Source organism: Oculina patagonica, chromosome 9, assembly GCF_052425735.1.
Source record: "Oculina patagonica isolate OP01 chromosome 9, crgOcupat, whole genome shotgun sequence".
Classification (NCBI taxonomy): Eukaryota; Metazoa; Cnidaria; class Anthozoa; order Scleractinia; family Oculinidae; genus Oculina; species Oculina patagonica.
In genome coordinates, this window is record NC_135766.1 from 29,475,712 (window position 1) to 29,500,898 (window position 25,187).

Sequence of the window (25,187 nt, forward strand, 5' to 3'; positions counted from 1 at the left end):
ATTTCGATTTTACCTAACCTTTCTTAATTCGAAATGTCAAAATTCCCTGACTTTTTCCTAATCTTCAAGAATTTTATTTTCCCGACTGGCCTCCTGACCTGTGGCAACGCTGCTATATCGTGAAGTAACTACTCTTTATTATATAAACATCAGTGAAATACCAGGAAATCTTTCGCGCGAAAAAATCATATCTTCACACGTGAAAATAACATGTTATTTCACATGTGAAGATATCGATTTCTAAACAATTTCTGACAAGTTTGCCCTGTTTCAATGCTGAATGAGCCAAAGTAAATCGATATTAAGTCGAAACATCTTCGGATATTCCTCGACAATCTTCGGCAATCTTCGGATATCTTCGGAAATTTTCGGAAAAGTTCGGAAAATGTTCGGAAACATTCGTACGACCTTCGGACAACATTTTGCAAATCTTCGGAAAACTTCGGAAAATGGTCGGCAATCTTCGGAAAATCGTCAAAACCATCGTAATTAGTAGGTTTATATAATAAACAGAATATTACATGGTTGCTTGGAGATATGAAATTTATCTTCTCGTGTTCAAATCGATATCCCACTCGTTCGCTGCGCTCACTCGTGAGATATCGATTTGAACACTCGAAGATTAATTTCATATCTCCGCGCAACCATGTAATATCCTCTATATTTTAGTGACATAGCAGACATAAGAACCGGATAAGAACAAGCACAAAGATAAAATAACACGTTATTTTCACCCTGCTCTATTTTATAATTTCACATTATTTTTATAACGTGTTTGACAACTGCATGTAATTATTTTGTTCGATAGCACAATTTAATGAAAATTCTGATCAGTATCCCCTGCAGAAGAACTATCATAATCTGCCTAGGTCTATGTTTCTTAAAAATGTAAAACAGCAAGATCAGCTTGAAACCGGCCTGGCATGATAAATTATAACCTGGCTTCCAGGAATTTAAAATTAAATTCAGTTATATTAATTTAAAAATTGGTAATGAGATCTGCCTCCTTGAAACGCCGGGACAATAGAAAGTTATTTGGTTCTTTGAATAAAAAAAGTAGCTTTAGCGTAAAACGTGTCTTCGTTTGACAATTTCAGTCCTTGTCGCTCTGTTTAATCAGGGCATGCACTTTTTGAGAAAGAATTCTAAATTAAAAAAGAAAATCTAGGCTACTTAAAACCATATGGGTCACCCATTCCTAGCTAAAGGTCTCATTTTTTGTCGTTTTTATTATTAGGTGGAGCTGTTCCCGGTTTTCCTTAGTTTGAATACCAAGTCACTGGCCTTGGCTGGCACCATGTAATAATCTGATCCGGTTTCTATTAATAACCTAAAAAGGTTCCTAGAACGGTAACAATTATCAATTATTTTAATTTGATTTCCGGTAATTACTTTGATGCAATCTTCCTTTACAATTAACTGCCAATTACAATAATTATTACTCAGCAAAAACGTGATTCGCTTTCGCATATTATGAGAAAACAATACAAATATATGGACTGACATACTGAGGTATTGAAGTTTTCTAATATCCCACATCCCACTCCTTTATTGTGCAGGGCGTGTAAAGCTAAGACTCTGAACTCCGTGATTACTCAGGTAGTTTCATAAAAGACTTCCACTTCATCAGGTTGAAAGTTCTTACTACCTGCCAGGAATGACTCAGCGAAGGAGGATCCAGGACTGTAACCAGATGACAGGCGGAAGGTGTATCCAAGTAGTGAGTACGATTTGGTGTTGGTTGAAGCGGAGTCGGCAATGTGAAGATCGTGTCCTATACCAAATGATGGTCCATGGCGGGAGCAACTGTAGATGGAAGTACGTCCTACTTGATCTAGTTTTAGTGGCTGCCAACCAGGCTTGTTAACCACAGAGAAGAGAAATGCTGCTGGATCGTAGTGATACCGACAACTGCTACCTATTAAGAAACAAACAATGGAACAAAAATTTATGACGCTTCCTACAGTTTGGATCGTTTCTTATATACTTTTTACAAAAGTTAATATCATGGGTGACAAAATAATTAGTCCTAAATTTTTGCGCGAAATTTCATCCTTATCTATATTTTCTCAATGCCAAGATGGCATCCAAATTTAACGATGTTCTTAAAGTTTTAAATCTTTACATATTGGCGGGTTTGCTTTGGCCACATGACAAACTTTTAACAAAAATCTATTCGCAGAACGTCAAAACACGAAGCCAGTTACATAAATTGCACGTAATGGCGTCGAGTGGATTTTTGAGCGCATTTTAAGCGGGCAAGGTTTTCAGTTCATTCATGACGAATTAGAGCCCACGATCGCAGCGTAATTTGTCACTTATGGTAATCAAATGGTATACTCCTCACCATGTGATTACCCATACTTCTGTGACGACTTCAAAACATTTCACTGTAGTAATTTAAGAGGTTTCTTCATGCAGTGTTATTTTTACGTATCTGAAGCCTTAGAGGGACTGAGTCACGGCTGAGTTTAGTTCATTTTATTAAGTTTTACCAAATACTTGCTATAAAACTTGATGTTTGAAAATAAATTATTTCCATGGATCTAAACGACAAAACCATAGCTTCATTACAGCCAAATGTGTCTCTCGGGCGTTATAACTTAAAGTTGCAACAAACGAGATTAACTTTGAAAACTGTTCAACCCAACAGTATTTGAAAAACCCATATCGCAATCGATTTCAATCTTCTTCACTTTTGGCCATTCGCACCTTCTTCTGTATTTAATGTGCTATTGAAATTGTTCTTCACTGTTTTATGTATTTAGTTTTCATATTTCACCGAATGTTATGGCCATTTCCATGCCTAAATTTGGCTAGAATCCCTTACACAGTTCCTTTAATTACATGTAGCCAGTAGGCGGGCAGTTGGTGGATCAAAGGTCTAAGTAAGACTTTGTCCCTGATGAGGCGTGGTCGACAATGTAAAAATCGTGCATTATTCTTAACAGGCTGCTGAATCGTACACCTACCTGCAACTGTAGCCTGATTGTAAATACACATGGAAAAAGAAATATCAAACACTGTATTTCGCCAGTAAATATTTGTTGTGTGTCCCACTTGTTACATTATTGCAACCCAATTATATAAAGGTACTGAAAAAATACAGAAAAGCCAACAGAGACGCGAAAGGTGAAGCGTAAACGAGATACAGCGAGACAGTAAAATAAACTCTGCATCCAAATCTTGCTGCATTTTTACGAGTTTTGCAGTACTTTGGCGAGACCGAAGGACGAGTCAAAATATCTTAATAATAAATGACGAGTAAAAATGAACAGCGATACTATACATACCAAAATATCTAACATAACTTTCCAAAACCAAACATAATATATTTCTAAAACACTGGAAAATGCTGACTTTCCACCGTTTTTTAATAATTCGCACGGTCAAGAGGAATAAAAGGAATACAAGAAATCCGTTAGATTGGTCTTGTGGTTTACAAATATCTTAAGATATTCACTCCACGAATCGGAGTTGGATAAACAATGTATGAACTTTATTCTATGTTTTGCGTACCTAAATATTATTTTTGTTTGCGTATCAGCACGTATTAACAAATTCATGTCACTTACTCCATGAGCGGCTGGTGTATGCCCCGAAGATATACTGACCAACACGTACAATTGTAACTGTGGGACCTTTATCGTCGCAAAGTGAATGAAAAGTTGTTGCAGCCCAGCCATCCGACGACGCACGCCAACAGCGCCTCCACCGAGAGTTGCTTTGCATGACAGGCTTTAAAATGTTAGCTAAAGCTCTTTGATAACTGGGGTCACGGCGTTTCATGATTTCTGAACCCCCTAAACCAGCTGCTACAGATGCTGAAAGCGAAAAAATGAAACAAAGATCGAAATTTAAAGAATCGTTCTCGAAGAATTCTTGCAAGACTGTTACAGCAATTAGTGGCAAAAAACGTAGGAGCTGTTGTGTCACAATAAAAGATACCTTTCTTCTTGGTTCCAGGTTGGGGGTTGTGCGGCGGGCTGATAACCCGCTCCCAGAAAATGCTATTTATTACAGAAACCGAAGCTAGAACTACCACTGCACCCTATCGGGAAGCAGGGGTAAAGGATGTTAACACCCGGTTGGAACAACGTGCGAAGCAGCGAAAGGCGAAACTGTGCTATAATCAGGAATGGATGAAGGTGAAAATCATGAGAGAGGAGTTGGCTTCATTTTGTCCAAAGAAGCTGCACAATGCCTGCTGGAATGGAAGCCATTGTCTGAGAGGATAATCAGGGCAGGTTCAACTCGAGGTGGCAGCAGGTTACCATCTTTCAATGCTATGCCCCAACAAATGAGGCAACGGGGGAGGTTAAGGATGATTTCTATGACCAGCTACTGATGGTTTTGGAGCAGGTGCCATACGGAGTGGACATGGAGGTCTCCTGATGATGGTATTGTGAATCAGATCGACCACCTGGCATTTAGCAAGAGATGGAGGAGCTCACTGCAGAACCTTCACGTGATGCGTGGGGCAGACGTTGGGTCAAACCACCATCTGTTGATGACAAAGGTCAGGCTAAGGATTGCCAAAGTGAGAAAGGGGAAAAGCGGCCGAGTGCGTTTTGAGGTCAGCAAGCTCAAAGATCTGGAGGTTAGGAACGCATTCAAGCTAGCGCTGAATAACAGATTTGAGGGTCTGTAGCAGTTAATGGAGGAGGAGGAACTGTCAGTGAATGATGAATGGAGGCAGATTAAATAAAGTTATGTGGAGACCTGCGAGTAGGTGCTGGGTAGGTTAAAGGCAAACAGGAAGGAGTGGATCAGCAAGGAGACTTGGGAGATAATCGAGCAGCGAAAGGTCGCAAAAAACACCACAAACATGGCCAGAACGAGAACCCAGAAGAGAGAGGCAAGTAAAAGACATCAAGAGTTAAGGTGGCCCGCGGGTATTTATGAGGCTGGCAGTTCCCTCTTTCAAGCGCGTTTTAAAACGGCAAAACGTGAAGCGATTGCTTAGATTTTTGAGAATCTGAAAAAATAATGCTTAACTATATAAAATGATAAATTTTATGGCGATCAAGCGCGATTTGTTAAAGTTATAAGCGATTTTTGGAAGCCTTCGTTTTTAATAAAATGCGATTATTTTGAAAATGCCACGGTGAATTTTTCTGTTATTACCCAAAAACGCTGCCAAACAGTTGAAGTTTACTCACAACAACTTACAGGAAAATCCACTCCGTAGATTTCCTGAACGAGCGACTTCTTTATTTTGCCTTTAAAAACTGTTGTGTTATGCGTCTGACTTGACCGTCGCACAAATTTAATATTTATACTAACCCAGTACCAGCCAGTTTTGAGTCTGATGTCACCTTAATCTTGTGTGTAAAAGTTAAAAAGATCGTGTCTATACATCAAATGTTAGCAGTCAATAAAGATGGATGGTTTTCAGCCGAATTTTTGAAAATATCAAACAAATGACGTTATTTAGAATTGCGAAAAATTTGTCGATTTGTTTTTCATTTTTTTAAAGCTGCAGCTAGACCAGGATATTGCAAAGATTTGTGCCGAGTTTCAGCGTGTTCCTATCATACGGTTTGAAGAATTTCGGTCGGAAAGTCAGGTACATTTACTTTCCAAGATTTGGTCGCTTTGTAAACCCCGCATTTCGAATGAAATTATTCTGTTGTTGTTTGAAAAGAGGTGTTACTTCTAAATTCCGCACGATCTTCTACCGTCAGGGAATACATGTGCAGGAACGGTATTTGTCATTTTAGTAGTAGCTATTTCAGGCTGTGTTATTTCCAAGTGGCCGAAGATCGTGCGGAATTTGAAAGCAACGCCTCTCTTCGAAAACAACAGTATAATTTCATTCGAAATGCGGGGTTTACAAAGCGACCAAATCTTGGAAAGTAAATGTACCTGACTTTCCGACCGAAATTCTTCAAACCGTATGATAGGAACACGCTGAAACTCGGCACAAATCTTTGCAATATCCTGGTCTAGCTGCAGCTTTAAAAAAATGAAAAACAAATCGACAAATTTTTCGCAATTCTAAATAACGTCATTTGTTTGATATTTTCAAAAATTCGGCTGAAAACCATCCATCTTTATTGACTGCTAACATTTGATGTATAGACACGATCTTTTTAACTTTTACACACAAGATTAAGGTGACATCAGACTCAAAACTGGCTGGTACTGGGTTAGTATAAATATTAAATTTATGCGACGGTCAAGTCAGACGCATAACACAACAGTTTTTAAAGGCAAAATAAAGAAGTCGCTCGTTCAGGAAATCTACGGAGTGGATTTTCCTGTAAGTTGTTGTGAGTAAACTTCAACTGTTTGGCAGCGTTTTTGGGTAATAACAGAAAAATTCACCGTGGCATTTTCAAAATAATCGCATTTTATTAAAAACGAAGGCTTCCAAAAATCGCTTATAACTTTAACAAATCGCGTTTGATCGCCATAAAATTTATCATTTTATATAATTTAAGCATAATTTTTTCAGATTCTCAAAAATCTAAGCCATCGCTTCACGTTTTTCCGTTTTAAAACGCGCTTGAAAGAGGGAACTGTCAGCCTCATAAATACCCGCGGGCCACCTTAAATAGGGAAGTGAAGAGGAGGTGTAGGAGAGACAGGAGGGCGTATGTGGAATCAGAAGCTGAGAGAGCTGAGGAGGCTGGAAAGAGAGGGGATGTCAGGACTTTGTACGATGTCACCAGAAAGCTAAGTGGGAGGTTCCAGAATACTACTAAGCCAGTGAGAAACGAGGCAGGCGTGTTGCTTAGGACAGCAGAGGAGGAAATGCACCGGTGTAGGGAGCACTTTCAAACAGTGCTTAACCATGAAGAGCCGCTCAACCCAGAGGTGGAGCCAAATGAGGAGCTTAACAACAGGACAGGTCGCATTACACGTATTGAAATCAAGAATGCTATAAAGAAGTTAAAAAACAGGAAGGCTGCAGGATGTGACAATATTCCACCAGAGGCAAATAAGGCGGTTGGGGAGACGTCAGAGGAGGTTCTTCTGGACCTCTGCAACAGGATATGGAGTGAGGAGAAGATACCAAAGGAGTGAAGGAAAGGTTTGCTAATCAAGCTGCCCAAGAAAGGTGATCTGAGCTACTGTAAAAACTGGCGTGGCATCATGTTGCTGAACATGGCAAGTAAGGTGTTTTGCAGAGTGATCCTGGAGCGCATCAAGATTGTGTTGGATAAAAAGCTGAGAGAGGAACAGGCGGGCTTTCGAGCAGGTCGAAGCTGCACGGATCAAATAGCAACACTGCAGAACATCGAGTGGCAGTCCCCCTTGTACATCAACTTTATAGATTTCGAGAAGGCCTTCTAAAGTATCAGCAGAGATGTTTTGTGGGGGTTGTTGCGGCACTACGGGTTGCCCAACAAGATAGTCACCATCATCATAGTTCTCTTTGAGGGTTTTTCGGCACAGGTGGTACACAATGGACAGAAGACTCAACCATTGAATATGAAGACTGGGGTAAGAAAAGGCTGCCTGCTATATCCTTTGCTGTTTCTGGTCGCCCTGGATTGGGTGACGAGGACAGCCTTTGACAGGAAGAGAGGTATTCAGCGGACCTTTACGACATCGTTAGAAGACCTTGACTTTGCCGATGATCTGGCCCTACTTTCGCACAGAATACAGGACATGAGGTATGAGACACGGGCCTTGGAGGTACAAGGTGCAAAGGTAGGCCTGAAGATCAATGCCACCAAGACAAAGCTGATGCGTATTGGTACCAAGCGTGGTGATGGTGTGTCGGTAGCTGGGGAGCGGGTTGAGGAAGTGGATGAGTTCACATACCTTGGGAGCATTGTAAGCAAGAAGGGAGGCACTGACGAGGACATCCAGGCACGAATAGGAAAGGCAAGACAGGCATTTGCGATGCTGAGACCAATATGGCGATCCACGGCACTAACAACCAAGAGCAAGCTGAGAGTCTTTGGGTCAATTGCAAAAGCGGTGCTCTTGTATGGTTCTGAAACTTGGAAGCTGACCAAGGGAATGGAGCAGAAGTTGCAAGTGTTTATCAATAAGAGCCTGAGGAAAATCTTACGAATTTGGTGGCCTAGAAAAATCAGCAACAAGGACCAGATCGACATGTAGTCAAGAGGGCACCAGAGTGGAACCCACAGGGGAAGCCAAAGATAGGGAGACCCCAGCACAGCTGGAGACGCACGAGGATGGCAGAGTTGGCGGCAAAACATCTTACGTGGAATGAGGCAGAAGGCATTGCACAAATAGGGTTAGGTGGCGCGCGCTACTTGAGGACCTATGTTCCCCTTAGGAAAGAAGAGGATTAAGTAAGTAAGTTCTCCTTGTTCGTTTTTACTACTTTATCTGGGCCCACTTGTTCAAAGAGTGAAAAACGCTTTCCATCAAGTGGATAATAAGGTCGGCAAAACAATCTTCGCTATCCACTGGATACTGGTTTATCCAGTGGATATAGTGTTATTATTTACAACTGAGGCATGGCATTTATCTTAAAAGGTCGTAGTACACTGTAAGCGGGGAGGCCACTAGGTTCGAATGCAGACTTTTACACTGTCAGACATTGCAAATATAAAGTATCAAAAGTATTGTATCTGCAACTTACCTGGTTGAGAGTCAACCTTTTCCCGCAACTCATTAATTGTGTTATTGAGTTCTTGTATCTTTGAGCAGGCTGAAAAAACAATTGTGACCAATTTCAAGACCTTTAAAATTTGTTAAATAAATCCACTCTATAATTCCTTTAATTTATCTTAAAGGGAACCTTTCACTTCACTTTTTCAGCACTTTGTTTACCCTCGGATTTGAAGAGTAGCTTATATAGCTAATATCTCCGAGCATTTCGCAGTAAGCACAGTACAACGGGCAAAGACCAGACCACAACACCGGGAACTCCATTCCCTACTCTTTACGATAAGTGTGTGGGTTCTTTTACGTCCCCTGCTGACCATAACACTGAAGATGCAGGAGACGGGGCCTACGGTTTATCGTCCTTATCCGAGAAGACTAGAATATCTAACCATTTGCAGATGTAATTGCAAAGGCAGCATATTCTCCTCAGTTATTTTAAGACCCTGAGTGTTGGTCCGGTCTGGGACTCGAACCCGAGACCTCCCGCACTGTAGTCTGTCGCTCAACCAACTGAGCTAACCGGTCGGCGGTTGTCCACTCTTGGGACAAGTTGGCGTTAAATTGTTTGAAATAATTCCTAAATTCCAAATTTTACAGAGCAAGGGAGAAATAACATTTAATAATAACAATAATTGGAAAATTTTATGGCTTTTAAATTTTCAGCGCGCCGCCATTTTGGATTTTATAACGTGTTATAGCTCCCGCTATTTTTTTGGAAGCTTCCAAACCATACGTCATAAAATCCAAAATGGCGACGCGCTGGAAATTTAAACGTCACAAACGTTTCCATTTATTGTTGTTATTAAATGTTATTTTCCCCTGATCTGTAAAAATTGAATTTTTGGCATCATTTAAAACAATTCAGCCTCAGCTTATTGTAAGAGTGGAGGTTCCCTCCGATTTCTTATAGTTGGTACTTGTAATTAATGTACTTTTCTGTTCCCTAGGTAAGGTTTCCGTAAAGGGTTCTCATTACAATTACAAATGACATCATTTTCTTCTTAAATTTATCCAAATTCTTGTCTTTCGATTCGATCTTAAACGTAGCTAGTTTGATTGCAGTGAATGATGCGAGGCAACATTTTAATTTTTTATTATAAGAGCAATTACTTTCGAGATTATTAATTTTTTCCATATAATTTGTCAAGAAAGATGGGCGTCCAATTTTCTATAAGTTTGCGATCTTTTCCTTCTTTTTGTCAATCATTATTAGAGTAATGACAGCTTGACTTTGGGAGTTGGATATTTCTTCCTTTTCGAAGGACTTGTTTACGCAATTAATAAACGGTTACGTATAGGATTCCATCCCTTCCTGGAGATTTATTGCTCTGAAAAGTTTCTAAAATGTTTCTGCATTCTTCAGCAGTAATTCCACCTTCGAACGATTGCCCTCGCTTCCAATATATTCAAAGACACTGAAGCACGCTGTTCAGAAAGAATATGGGCAAATCGGTGAATGACATTAATTAGTGTCAAATTCAGCAACTAAACGAACGTACATACACTGTACTTGTATGTCAGGACTGACTCAAGACCAAGTAGGATGTATACACTTACCTTTGCATTCTTCCAGTGCCTTAATTTTTGCTTTGAGTTCTGCTACGCTCGCTTCCAATTTTTTTGTCCTTTGTTTCAGCGGTTGTCCTGCAATAGCCAGGACGGGTTTGAATTCTTCCATCAGAATGAACAACAACAGACAACTCACAAAACCAATCTTCAGATGACTGGCCATTTCTGTGAAATAAAAGAAAAACGGTATTATACCCCACAAGTGAGTGAAATGCCGGTTGGTAGTGGACGGGAATGTATCCTCGCATATAACGCACCTTAAAACGTTATAATTTCCTTTTTAGGAAGCCAACAGCTTGAACTTTGGTCTTGCACGTGATGAAGTTGTACATTTTGAATTAGAACTATTCTCCAGTTACATACATTTTGAAAAAAAAAATGTTTTCAGACAAAAAAGTATAACCCATAAAAAATTCGACCGTATAGAATTATGGGGAGACTATGTTAGTACATTGTTTGTTTACACTTCATTCCTGAGTTCATCATGTGTTGCACGAGACATTCCATACACCTCACTAGAAAGGGGCTTCTGTGGTTCCAAGTCGCATATGATTACTTGGGGGCTGGGTGCGCGCTAATAAAAGCCTTCGGGACTGGGAGTCAATGGGTTAATGCCTCGCAAATCGCGCGCTTTAAATGTTATCATTTCCCCTACGCATACTCCACGCAAAATAGTAGAATCTTGAACAGATCTTTGATTGGAATAAGGTTGTTTTGAAGAAGTGATAGTTTTTTTTTTTTTTCAGTTATAACCCTTAGGGATCGTTAGGCCTCATTTCTGTTACAGTTATTTTACTTACTCAAAAGGAGAGTTTTCTCAAAGCCAACCTTGTTTAAAAAAGAGATGTGACTGAACGGTGTTGTCTTACAGGAGATATCGCGGCTGAGTCAGCTTTAGCCTTTATATTGTCGAAAGATGCCCTTGTTGCTGAATTGTTAGGTCACCGTTTAACTTTAAACTCTCGCAGGCTCTCATTGAACCTCCCCAAGTTTTAAGTGTCGACAAAATGTTTCACTTGTCGATCTAATTGAAATTACAGGCATGCTCTGTTTTCGTTAACTCTCCGTGGTCCGTAGTTAAATAAAACGTTAAAATCACTAATAATCTAAATGCAACATTGGCTTAATATCTTTTCTTCGTCTTGAATGATCTTAAAGGGTTATCGTAGGAAACCGATCGTGGTGATCAAAGGTCTCAAAAATAAGGCTAACTCAACATAATAAGTATTCAATGTTAACAATACTTACCTATGACTTTTAATGTATATAACGCCCACGTTTCTAGCGAGGTCTTACACTAAAATGAAGCTATCAAGAGAGTTCCGCTGATGAAATCGCTTTCTCGAGCTTATGACTTGTTAAGTCAAAAGTTTGCTCTCAAAGGCGTCAAAACGCCAACAAAGCAGCTGTGGTAACAGAGTCGACGGCTTGTGTTTTCACAGCTTTTGCGCGAGTTTTGTTAATTAGTGTGTTGCTAAAGACCATGTTGCGTTATCATTGCAATCCAGCTAAATATAATTCAACCCAAAATATTGACAAAGATAGCATTGATTTCGAGCTTCAAATGTTGCTCCTTGTTGAAGCAAGGTTGCTCCGAAGTAGTGATAGTTATCTCTTCTGGAATATGTAATTTTTGACGCTTAATTAATAAACGGATCGTTATGCCTAATTTATGTTAAACATAATTTACTTACTGAAAGAGACAGATTTCTCAAATAGTTAAGCCATCTTCATTTTCCAAAGAGATGTGACTGAACTGAGTGGTGGGTTTATGTAGTTTAGCAGCTGAATGACTACACCCACGAGTGGAGTCTGCATTTTAAACACATCCATTATCATTTTATATTGAAGCCGAAAGCGTTCGAAAAGAGTGATTAATGAGAACTGCTCTTCGGGACGACTTCATTACAAGTGAAATTAACCTTCTCTCGGTTGTGAACTGAAGGTGTCTATCTTTTCGGTTTCCTGTGTTAAGAATACGTGTTAAGTAGAAATTATTATAGAAAATATTTTAATACGCGGCTAAACACAACAGCGAATATGAATGCATACAACAAATACATATTAATTTATTTATTTTTTTATTTATTTTGGATTTAAAATGCACAAACAATCAGTACTAACATGAACCTGATGCATTTTTAATAAACTTGATTTCTCATTCAAGAGTCTGCTTTCAAATCGTCAGTGTAAAAAAATCATCCCTTCAAACTACCTTATTATAGGAATTAATTAAATTAACGTTCGTGTTAATTAAGGTATTTGAAATTAACGCGACTTAAATTAACGCGAATTGAAGGAAAAATTACTTCCCAATAAAGGAAATTAACGCGAAAGAGGGGATAACATTTCAAAATGAAGGAAATTAACGTGACGAACACAAAGAAAACACTTGTTGAGACGACTTGAACAAGTTTATTTCAACACTAGGCGTATAATCCTAAACGTAGGAAGAAATCTGACCGCCTCGAGCGTTCGTTACAGTTTCAGTGATACCGGCAAATTTCCACCCTGATGAAAAAATGCCTTTTCCCAGGAGACAAGAACGTCTGGACTGTATCGAGAAATTTGGGCCAAAATAATGGAAATTGAGGTCATGGAAATTAACGCTCTAGTTAATTAACGGTGCGGAAATTAACGTTAACAAAAATTAACCCGACTTAAATTAACGTGAATTTTTGAACTTCGCGTTAATTTCATGGAGCGTTAATTTCCTATAATAAGGTATTCAATTGCCGTATTAAACTCTTTTCTACTTTTCCTTAGGTTTTAAGCGAGTGATGGCAAGTATATTAACTACTTTTTTTCCTGTGTTGTTGGTTCGATGTTGAAGAGACATGTTGCGTGTGGTTTGCGATAAATTCTATTTAGCAAGATTGCGAGATTTGACGAAATCGAGCAGCTAGACAAATATCTTACAATATAGACAAATAGACTAGACAAATATCTTAGTGATTCCTATTTGTGTTTTGCGTTTTCATATCAACATAACTTACTGACAACGCTGTTTAAACTATAAGAAACTGAAATAAAAAAATTCCTTGTCATATGCACTTTAATTCGAACTATAATTTGTCAAATTCATCTTAGATTTGAAATGATGATAAATTTAAGGGGACTTTTTTTAACAAGCACTGCAGAAGGAGATTTAAAAGTAACAATACATGGCTACTCTTGAAAATACCAATACCAATCTGAATAAACTGACATGCGAGATTTTTTTTAATTTCTTCGAAAAATCGCTTTCAGTTGTATCGCTAAAAGCATGTTTAGATTTCTGAGAAGGTTGGAATACTCTTAACATATACATTTTTTTTTAAGGAGGCCCAAACCTATTCGTTGGTTACCGTTTTGAGCCGTGCGTTTTTGCAGGACACATTTCACTGATTTATTTGATTTTTAATTTGGCATCCTAATGAAGAATGGCCGCATTTAGTCGCAGTCGAAACGTTTAAGATATCAACATATTTTCAAAAACTTATCTAAAAAAAAACGTGTGAATAGTTTTAAACCCAAGACAGATTTTTTCCTGACTTCATGAAATAAGCCTCAGAGTTCTCAATTTTTGTAGAATTATGCAAGTTTCATGACAATCATGGCCATGCGACTTTTTGCAGAAAAACCTGGTTAAATTTACCCTGAAAATGCTACGCTAATGCCCTTGAGTTACTTTACACACAAATAGCGGATGAGCGCAGCCAGACTATTTCCCATCTGAAAGACTGTTGTTATCCAAAGCTTTATTGAAAGAAACTGAGAATTCAGAAGACTGTTGCAAATACAGTCAGTGCTTCAAGAAGCAGAACTTTAAGCTAAATGCAATATAATTCTTGTGCATTATTAATATGTTCAAGATCTCTGGTTTAATAATTATGCGATCCCTTTTCAATTTTTTAGATTATATTTGTTCAATATAATTAAAATAAATACGTGTTCTTTCACTTATTAAAAGCTCGCCAAATTTATCAAGAAAGATACGAAATTTTTAAGACCAACTTAACCTTGAGCGGAAGATTTTCTTAACATTTTGATGCCCTAAAAGATCTATTTATTTTTTTAATAGCGTTCAAAGAAAAGTGACACGAAATGAAAACTTAATAAATAAAATCATTTCAAACTGGATGAAACAGCAATGTTTTGAAGTTTATATTAGCTTAACTGTACGTGAAGAAAAAACGTAATACTGAAATATAGGCGCTTGGCTCTACGTTGAAAAAAAAAAAATAGCGAATTTTCTTTTAGGTGAAAATGAATAATAGCTGACACACCAACCTTAAATGTTGGTCTCCTGAATAAGATTTCATCCTCGGGATTGTCAAAATGGAAAAGGTGCCTCTGAATTTAGAACGCTGTTCATTTTTCATTGAAAATTGATTTTGGCTATCTGTTCGTTTATCTGGATTCGAGGAAAAATTACAGAACGTTTGACTGTCTTATTTTTCTTACGTTTAAGTGCGATTGGCAAGTATTGGAAAGCATTTAACATATGTACCTTCAGTGATCCCTTTGTCAATCAAAGAGGTCTATGACCTACTCGTGAATGCGTTAGATATATTTGAATCGTTCCTTTGAACAGTATAGTATCGATGGAAAATATTCATTATAGGGATTAATAATAATAATCAACTTTATTTCAAGAGGGTGAACATATAACAGGTCGCTTAGGTATAAGAATTACTTTTTTCACCGATTATAATTGTGTAGCAAATCGATAGCTCAGTGGTACAGCTCTGCGTTCTTAAGCGTGTGACCCGGGATCGACTCTCATACCCCCGTGGCTAGAATTCTTTTTTCTTTTTCTTTTTTTTTTCCACGGATATTATATACATATCTGTCTTGTATAGAGTTTCGTTACTCTTTTACTGATTATTCTTTTATAAATCGTGCCGTGCTCTAACCTTCCCAGTCTTTTAATAACACATACATAAAGTCACTGGTCATCGTTTCCGAATGTTCGCGATTATTATAAAAGAAAAGGCAATATTTCATCGTTTGGGGAACGATTGTTTCTCATTTACAGGGGTGAAGTATTTTCTACAGTTATTTCTTTGAAATGATACCTTTGTAAAGCTGTATTTTTATTCACAGCCGAGGGAAACGAAATTTAGAAAGCGCCCGTGAGCATACCTAATTTGCATAATGTTAACAACAATGGAAGGATGGACGGATGGCTCAACTTCACCACTATACTCGTTCATTATGCATTCACGAGTAAAAACCACCGTTGAATAACTGTTTATAATAAAATTAATGTGTATAGCAACAGTCCTCCTCACAGTTCAGACTATTGGCAAGAGTTCTTCTTTGAAAAATTGAAAAATAGATCTTCTAGACGCCTCGCTTTATTGACACATCACAATAATTAACCGTTTGCATTTGTTTTTGAAACATTCAATTATTTTCGAACATGTACTGAATTTTTTCCAAATCTTTTGGCAGTCAAATTGATTTTTTGTAGAATGATATGGATAGCCAGAAAAAATATGGCGACGATTTTTCTGGAAATTTATATAATTGCTTATACCATCAAGGAAGGATGAGATTATTTTTCTCTTGATACTAAATAATATTGAATTCACCTCTCAAGAATAATTCCCTGTTTATTTTTTGATTAATACGTCTATTGACCATATAATCTCAAGCGAACAAAGAAATTATGACACTTTGTTACACTGTAAAGTACTCCGTATTGCTAGGTCAATACGCCTGTAAATGATCAAGGTTCCCTTCCAGGCGTTACAAGTGATTTATTTAGGGTTTTCCGATTTAGCGGAAGATCCGCGGAAGTGGAATATGCCCATTTCAACAGAAATCAATTTCTGGACGTGAAAATCATTTAACCGACTTTAAATGATTAGTAAAATGAGTTGTTTATACCCTTTATATGGCGATTTCTTCAGTACAAACTTTTGAGCCATGATAACGTGCTCTTTACAAATACATCAGCACAGCACTCAAATCAGTTTATTTCATTCTAACTTGTAAATTATAAACGTTTCTGCTCAACAAAGAATTCGAGCAAGGAATATTTCTTTCAACTGAAACAAGACAAACAAGATTTCCATGGCCAGTTCCCTGACTGGAGCGTCTCAACGTGGTTTAACGTCAAACGTCTTTTTACCGTCAACTGTCGAAAAAAATCAGTTTTTAGTTGTCAAAACTGAGGTACCATTTTAGCAGCTCCTCTCGGACCTCTGGTTCCTCTAAGTTTTGTTTGTAAAATTTTAAAAACCAGTGACTCTTGTCATCTTGAGGGTTGCCAAACACAATGAAAGTAAGAAATGCAGGGACCTGGGCGTTTTGTAGTTTGGGAAACCCTGACGATCAGCACGAGGAAGCACGAGCGTTAACACGCATTTGACTACTCAACCGGGCATAATAAATGAGATTTTCACGATTACCGCTAGAACGGTTTTTGCAAGGCAAAAGTTTTCGTGTTTTTTACAAGTTGTTGATCAAGTTAGCCTCGATTTGCATTGGCGTCCTTTTTAAAGTTCACGTCTGTTTGGTGCACATTCAAGCAATTATCGTCGTTGAACGGATGCCTTATCACGGAAATAATAATAATATATCCGGTTTTGGCCGCGTAAACTGAGGTTTCCTTACCCGTATGGTCCAAGCCGAGACGTAAAAAGTACATTAAAGGAGAAGTTCACTCCAGAATGGCCATTTATTTTCTTTACGCCAATGAAAAGTTTATGCAAAGATATGTTATTCACCAAAATTTCAGCCTCCAACGTGCGCTATAACCCTACGAAATCTTTCTTTGAAGTAGCCCAAAACTCGACAACTGAACGCCGCCATTTTGGAGCCTGGTAATGTATGCGTGACGTCAAAGAGCTCAGCCTGAAGTTTAGCGGGAAAATTTTAATAGTCGAAACTGCTTGTTTCTTTGTAGTGGCGTTTGTTTGTCAAAATACAAATGAGGTAAAAAAATCTTTTCGCCGTCTTTCAATATCTAAAAGAAAAATTACTCAATAAGAATGGGTAGGGACGAAAAATTACTGCCAAAGCGGACACAAATATTTGTGTGTTCCGAAAGCTATACGGGAGACTGCTTTGAAGAAGATCACAGATACAGCCTCCTACGTGAAAATACCCACACACAAAAAAAAGAAAGAGCCAGACGCAATACCAACCAATGATGCGTTTATGTTATTTCACTTTTTAGTTGATTTCAGGGAGGACTTTTAATCAACCAGAGAAACTCTTCTTGATCAAATATAAGATCGCAGCTCCCAAAGTGAACTTTATGTCATTTTTGTAGTTGACTGACTGAGCTAGAAATGTTTGAATTATTTCATTTTAGATCAAGCAAAATTTTAACTTAACCTATTACTTGTTTGTATCTTTTTCTCTGTGTTTTTCTCCTTCTATATTTATTTACATGTACAACCCAGTCATTGCATCCAAACTTTTTAACAACTTAGCTCGTTTTGTTATTTGTATTCTGAGAAGTGTTGTTGCCAATTTTTGTTCATGCTGTAATTATTTGCCGTCGTCGTATTTGCTCGTTTAAACGCGGGTCACCGATTAAACTCCGGCTTCGTATTATTAAAGGTCGGGTCAAAAATGCTAACTTTTAAATAAACGCCGGGGACGTTTGATCAAGGTCCCGGCGTTTATTTACGGTCGAGCAAACAAGTAAATATATTCTCTTAATTAGCACTGCTACGACAAACTGGTACGGTTTGCTTCTTTGGTAATTTTTTTTATCATGCTCAAGGAAAGTCCAGCGTAAAATAACTAGGATGGAAGCTGTAAACAAAATGAAACAGCAATGTTCGCGTTCGTGTTGTCATGACTGACGCACTGTTGTTTATAACAGTGAACGTTTATAACTGCGGAGGAGGTTGGTGACATTGCCGTTTATGGACTCATTGGTTGTTTATGTTCTGCAGTTTGGTTTGTAACAAATCTTGATTGCAACATGCACGTGCCGTATGCAATACTGTTACTTTGGTAAAAATCATCCTCGGAGACCCAAGAGCAGTTTGTCGGCCGGGACGACAAGAAAAATCGTGGTTCTCGGGACTGAAAAATTACAGAAAATTGCACTTCGTTAATAAACACCGGACCCCGCCAAGTTTGAAATAAACGCCGGAGGTGTTTGATTTGAGAAAACACGGTAAGCAAAATGACTAACCTCCATTCTTTCCTTATTCTTTCGCTTGCATGTCGTTTGAAGGGAGTTACAGAAGGATATTTCTTAAAAATGGTTTATATTGCGTCTGGCTTTTTCTATCTTTTGTGGGTATTTCCACGCAGGAGACTGCATCTCTGATCTACTTTGAAGCAGTCTTCCACATAGTTCTCGGAACACACAAATATTTTTTGTCCGCTTTTGAGCAATTGTTCTTTTAAATATCGGAAGACGGTGAAAATAAACACCTCTTTTTGTATTTCTTGGAGCTCTGTCTGAGCAAAATGGTGCTGCACAAACAGGCATTTTGACAAACAAAAGCCAATACAAAGAAATAAGCAGTTTCGAGTATTTTAATTTCCCCGCCAAACTTCAGGCTGAGCTCTTTGACGTCATGCATACATCAGGCCAGGCTCCAATATGGCGGCGTTCAGTTGTCAAGTTTTGGGCTACTTCAAAGAAAGATTTCGTAGGGTTATAGCGCACGTTGGAGGCTGAAATTTTGGTGGATAACGTATTTTTGTATAACCTTTTTATTGGCGTAAAGAAAATAAATGGCCATTCTGGAGAGAACTTCTCCTTTAAGTTTAAAGAGAAGATGGCTCCTGTTCTTCTTTTTAAAATCATATCCCAGCATCGGGCGAAACGATGTACTCGAATCGGGATGCGTGCGCGGTTCAAACAATTCACCCTCATAGAAAATCCAGCTGAGGTCCCGGATAGTCTGCTTACGATGTCGATACTAGTTTGTTCCGAATAAAGGACATTCGACTAAAGGCCGTTCTATCGAGCAATTTTATATAATTTAATATAAATGCAGTCTGACCAACTTATTACTACTACGCATCGTTACAGAACAAAAGTACTGAGTGACTTTGAGTTAAAAACAAAGTTATCAAAATTGAGTTCAATTCACAGATTCATTTAGCGCGGAAAATAGGTGCGAAATTCCGCGAAATTCCGCTAAATCGGAAAACCTAAAGAGAAACAAGGGTCTAGAAAACTTTTACCTTAAATGAAAGTTCATATGATGAAATTACTGAAAATAGTAATTATGCTTTGACATCCAATTTGTTGTCAATAATCGGGACAGCAAAATAGTCATTTTGCTGCCGTGAGCGGCCATCTTTGTTTTCCCACATCATGCAAGCGAGGCTATGACGTTGCATTAGTCAAGGATTTAGTGGGGTTTTAATAGTGAACAGCAAAAGTGAGTCGCGCTTGTCGCAGAAATCAAAAGAGATGGAGCCATAAACCTGCCTACAATACGACATGTCCTTCGAGGAAGAAGTTCACTCGAGCCGATTGCTCATCAAGAAGCTTCAAGATCAACCTGTAATAGTGGAATCCGACGCCGACGGCCCTACACAATCGCATCTTGGCAATCACGACCGGTGTAGCTGCAACAATTTCCAAGTTTAGCCCACAAAAACAGAAAGTATTTATTACCAGGAGATGGATATTCTGGGTTTAATACCGTCTGGCCCTCGAAGGTTTAAATATTGAACCTTTCGAACTTTTTGAACTTTTACTCAAAGGTAAACATTTTAATACAGAGATACCTTACGGAACCAGGACGCAAGCCACTTGTCAGTTCACAAATGCGACTTTAATGGTGAGTTGTTTTTTTCTATTTGTAGGAGACAACTCGAGAAAAGGTAAAACATTGCAATTTTTCTTTCAGTGGTAAAATCACCAATATTAAAATTCTACGCGACGTAAAACGGTGAGGGTAAAAGGAGGAATGAGTTTGCGGAATGGCATGTGGCATGAGTTGCGGAATGGCATAATTATGCGGAATGTAATTTACGCGGAATGATTCATCGACATAAATTATACCAAAAAGCGCGCCAAATTTTAAAAAAAGAAGCCGCCTTGTTAAATACTGCTGGACGAGGAAACTTCCATTGAACATCGTTGTAAAGATCATTTCCCCGTTCAAATCAACGATTTACGCCGAACAGTACCAGAGAAATTACTTTTGCTATTTGCCGTGACGCTTCCGAGGACTTGAATTTTCGACTAGCTGGCGTTGGCTGAGTACAGTGTGAGTAGTTCTGTAAACGTGAATGAAATCTCTCGTCTATTTGCCTCAAAATACAGAACGATATTCGTTCTAAAGCTACGTACTTCAAGGCAAGACACACAACTGTCAAGTTCAACCCATTTGAAGAGAAGTTTTTAAAAAGACAACGCATTTAAATAAATGAAAGCATGCAAGTGACGTGTTGTGTCGCCCGCGAAATATTGTGTGACCGTAACACTGCCTTGTTCCAGGAATCGTTTCTTTCTAAATGAAAACTTGCTTGGTGGGAAAAAGCTAGTGGTTTCATTGAAGACAACTACTTTTGGTATATTTCTAGCTTTTTATTACAGCGATGAAAAGATCGTGACACGGCTTCTCCGCTGGTGTGACACTATTTACACCGCAGTGGATTTTATCGATGTGCGTCTCGTGATCTTTGCGGTAGGATAAAATGTATGTTTAGCGAATGATTTTCTTTTCCTAAGAGAAAGCCAAGTATTCACAACAAGTAGGCAGTGATAATTACTCGCCGGATTCCTTATCGGTAAATCTGCAATGCGAGCTAGATCTGGAAATACGATAGCTTGTTTTTACCGTGCGGTGACTATAGTCACTATATGAAAGTTTCGCTCTACTCGATCGGCCGTCGGTTGCCGCTTTTTTACGTTTATGTTCAAGTCTTCCACTGAGTTTATATAGTCTTCATAATGGCAGGCGAAAGCTAGTCTCCTTCGCAGCCCGGCACTCGGGCCAAACTGGGAGCGTTGCGTGATTTCAAACCGATCGAGCGTCTGCAAAGGAGACTAACGAAAAGCAAGGCTGGAAGACTTCTAATGAAACAAATACGCCGTAGTGTTCGTAATCTCTCTGCTTTGTACCCTGTACTTACTGAGGCTGAGATGATATCCGCCAAAACTCGGCTTTCCGTCTCGATGTTTTGTTTAACTTACAGTATTAAAGGGTCGCGTGTAAATCTGGTAAATGGTAACCGCTACATGAATATTAATACAAAGATGTATCCGAAGCATTTTTCGGTTCGTATAAAGATCTACGGTCGGATGCTTTTCCTTATCTTTTGACTAAAAAAAGCGATAAACCGTCCACAGAATGGGAAAGCCTTAGCATTGAGGAAACACTGGCCGCCGAAATATTTTCGTAGAATCCGTGAAGAACATCATAGGTGAAATCAAAGACTCTATGCTATCTTCAATCGATTGTCATCATTAAGCCCGCAGTATTTAATAAAGCGGCTGCTCTTTAAAAATTGGCGCGCTCTTCAGTATAATTTATGTCAATGAGTCATTCCGCGTAAATTACATTCCGCATAATTATGCCATTCCGCAAGTCATGCCACATGCCATTCCGCAAACTCATTCCTCCTTTTACCCTCACCGGACGTAAAACAATTTTTTAGACGACTGCATGCGATGCGAGACAAAAAATTAATTAAATTACCCCAATTCAAGTCCCGGTAGATTTTCTCGGAAATCCTACAACTTGTAGCTTCTATTTTAGGCTACTAACTCATCCTAAAAATGGTAAAAGGTTTACCACGTTGGAAATGAGAAGAGAAACTTCTTGAAAAAAGTAGAACAACAATGCTATGGCAACATTCGCTTATCGACGAATTTTAATTAAGTCCTTGCGTTGTCTCGAGTTGTCGCCAAAGCCTATTATAATTATTTGCACGCACGGCAACTCAGATGTTTTATTTTTGCTCACATTTCTACATTTGCTACAGAGCTTGAATGAGATTTTTTTTCATCGAGTTTCGGTCAGACAGATATCAAATTAGAGTAGTGTAGAAGTTTCATTGACCATCGTCGTAACTTTGATGGCCTTAGCTTCGCAAAAATTTAATATTGTGTTTTGATTTCATCTGAGTATGAATATTTCCAGGGAAATATTTTCGCCCTATCAGAGTCTTAAGTGTCTTTATTTTCTTCTTGTCTTGCAGTTTTCGTAAACGTAAAACTTTGCGACTCTACCATTCCGGGCGCCAGAGGTTTGTTATTCTACGTAAAAAATATAAAGCCATGGCAAACCATTCGCCGATCGGCTCATGGTCGCTCATGTTCAGTGATATGTGCCTGATTTTTAAAACGATTGCTAGCTTAATACTAGCTTGACAGACTCTTTTTTTTAGAAGTGTAGCTGAAAATGGTAGGAATAGCTTCCTCCTTTAGTGGCGGTTTGTTTTCCTTTTGTTTTAAATAGCTCCGTCTGTAAGGAAATAAATGTACCAGTCCGTATAAATATTGGTAATCTCAACTGCGTGACACAAAGATCAGAAAGGCGATGATAACAATAAACAGTGTAATATCCCTACAAGATGAGAGGATTTCTTAGATTTAGCAACTATTGAATAAAATACTGAATAAAACACAGGCTGATTGTGTGTGCTGCGGCTTTTTTCGTGAACAAATCGATAACAATTACATCGCCGCTTACGGTCAGAAAATTCGCGCTGATTTCAGGAACTGAAATTTAGCATACCTCTTAAAAATAAATGTAATAAACTCGGAATACCGCACACTACTTATCATGAGGATGCAAAATATAAATTACATGTAAACAATTTACGTACCTGAAAATCTTGCTCGTAGTCATTTTATAATTAGTGTAAAATGATCGGATCAGAGAAAACAGTTCCCGCGCTTCGGTCATTTACCGCATTTACCCTCTCGTTATGTCTTGGCGTGCCACTTTTTCGATTTTTTCAACCTCAGGAACTTGTGAAGGGTGACCCATCCCTTAGTTTTTTGTATGTGTTGCTACAGCCAGCATCCAGGCAGCGAACCATAATATTCTGGGATTTATTAGATATTACTTTTGCACCGAAGATCTGGGTCATTGCAAAACCAGCTTTGACTAATGCTACGTCATAGCCTACGTCATTCAAGATGGCGGCCGTCGGTGTTCGAAAGCGGTGATTTTGGACGATTTCAAAGCCCTCTTGCTAAAATTCAAAGCGGCGCTTCGCCAAATCGCTGCGGGCCATTTTTCCACCTGCGTGCGGACAAAAAATGAGTATTTTGCAAATTTGTAAGATATGTTGATATATTTAACGTTTTAAACAGGTTTGAGCTACATAAATCAAATTTTAACCAAATGTACATTAAAAACTCATGATAGAACAACAATAAAAACTCATCCTTCCTCGGAAGCATGTGAAAAGTTCAATGGTTTGAGCTTTTACACTCGTCCAAATAATCTTCATTTCATTGTCGAATTCATCACCAGAAATATCTTCCTTGATGTCAGAATTGTTCCACAATCTCTCTGCAGCTTCGTTAACATTAATTCTGCTCATTTCTTGTCAGTTTCAAGCCGGAAAAAAGAACGAAACAACCACATAATTCACCGAAGAATCACTTGTCGCAAATCCAAGATGGCGGATAGCATGAGTTTTGGGGGAATGAGCAAGAAGGTTGTAGGCTTTCTGGTCATGTATCTGTCACCAAATGTACAAGTCTTTACCAGGCCCCCATAAGTATTTTTATATGCGGTTAGATTGTTTTTGCGCTATGCGTTAGTATGCATACAAGTAGTTTAACTGAGGACGTACTGAGTACGTCCTCCTAGCAGCGAAGGGGTTAAGACAAAAACATTTCCGGCCAGAAGCATGATTCGAAGTGCATAAGGTAGCAAGAATACAAAGTCGAGAAAATTGGAAGGGGGGAGCAAGAAAAAATATATGACCTGCTCAGCCCGAAAAAAGCCCAAACTTTGTAAATTATTGTACATTTTAACGCAATCTTCATCATAATCTTGCTCAATGGTGTAGATATGTCTTTTTCTAGTAACGTTTAGCGAAATTTAGCATCATGGCACCAAGAAAACGCTGAAACGGTGAAAAGGTGGTATTCTGAGACAATTCTGTACTTTCATGGTTAGCAGTTCCCACATACGAAGTAAGAGTGACGCAGTTTGGGGTACCTTGACTAACAATAGTTTATTACATTTATGGTTAATCCTTATTACATTTATGTAATGTTTAAAACACGAACAGCAGTGTTTTTTTTTTTTCAAGGTTAAAAATTCGAGGCGTAGCCGAGAATTTTCAGACTTGATAAAACACGTGCTGTGAGTGTTTTGAAGGACTTTAAAACACCTCCAAAAGACACCTCCAAAAGCGTGTCCTTAAGGAGCAGAAACAGTTGCGCTTTTGTATAAATGCGAAGGAATATTAGCATACAAGAAAAACACCTGATTAACATGCATGAAAAAAAAATTCCCCTCCCCCCCCCCCCCCGTTTCTTACGGCTGGTAGGTAGGATCAGTTTTTAACAACTGTACTTTCAATTTTCCGTCAGAGTAAATCTAGTATTTGATTATTCTTTACCTGAGAAAATACTATTAAATATTATTTTCTCTTTTGCTTCGATTGATGTTCATACAAATATATTAATGTTATTAAGCCTATTTATTAGTATTCTGTATATAAAGAATACTAACAAGGGATTTTTTATCAATATGAAGTGCATGCACGTGATGTACTATCATCTTCTTGATTGGGTCTGGGGTCATGAATTATTAATCAGTTTTTGAAGGGTATTCGGTTTATTACATTTTTGGTTAAATTTTATTACATTTATGGTGAGTAAGTTTATTACATTAATGGTTAACAGTTTTTACATTTATGGTTAGTATTACATTTATGGTTAATTTTTAATACATTTATGGTTGGTATTACATTTATTGTTTTTATTACATTTATGGGTGATACATGGACCACTGGGCGAGAATGCGAACTTACGTTTCTTATGATCACACTATAATAACATCTCTTGTCCCTTGCCTGAACATGATCAGTGAACATGATCAGGCTGTCGACCATAATATTAAGATTTT

General features: G+C 38.3%; 1 protein-coding gene across 3 annotated transcripts; it reads right to left on the bottom strand.

Moving 5' to 3' along the window:
• Positions 1-227: 227 nt before the first annotated feature.
• LOC144664794 (uncharacterized) lies at positions 228-14,850 on the bottom strand. Of its 3 annotated transcripts, none has more exons than XM_078526011.1 (5): positions 14,657-14,850; positions 10,153-10,329; positions 8,570-8,638; positions 3,576-3,824; positions 228-1,918 (listed from the first exon to the last, which is right to left on the bottom strand). In XM_078526011.1, the coding sequence occupies exons 2-5, from the start codon at positions 10,325-10,327 to the stop codon at positions 1,596-1,598; spliced, it is 816 nt and encodes a 271-aa protein (XP_078382137.1). In that variant the 5' UTR covers positions 10,328-10,329; positions 14,657-14,850; the 3' UTR covers positions 228-1,595. The 3 variants fall into 3 exon arrangements, with proteins under 3 accessions (XP_078382137.1, XP_078382136.1, XP_078382135.1); XM_078526010.1 differs by lacking the exon at positions 14,657-14,850 and adding an exon at positions 11,413-11,503; XM_078526009.1 differs by lacking the exon at positions 14,657-14,850 and having other exon boundaries at positions 228-1,914; positions 3,572-3,824; positions 10,153-10,717.
• Between the last annotated feature and the right edge of the window lie 10,337 nt (positions 14,851-25,187).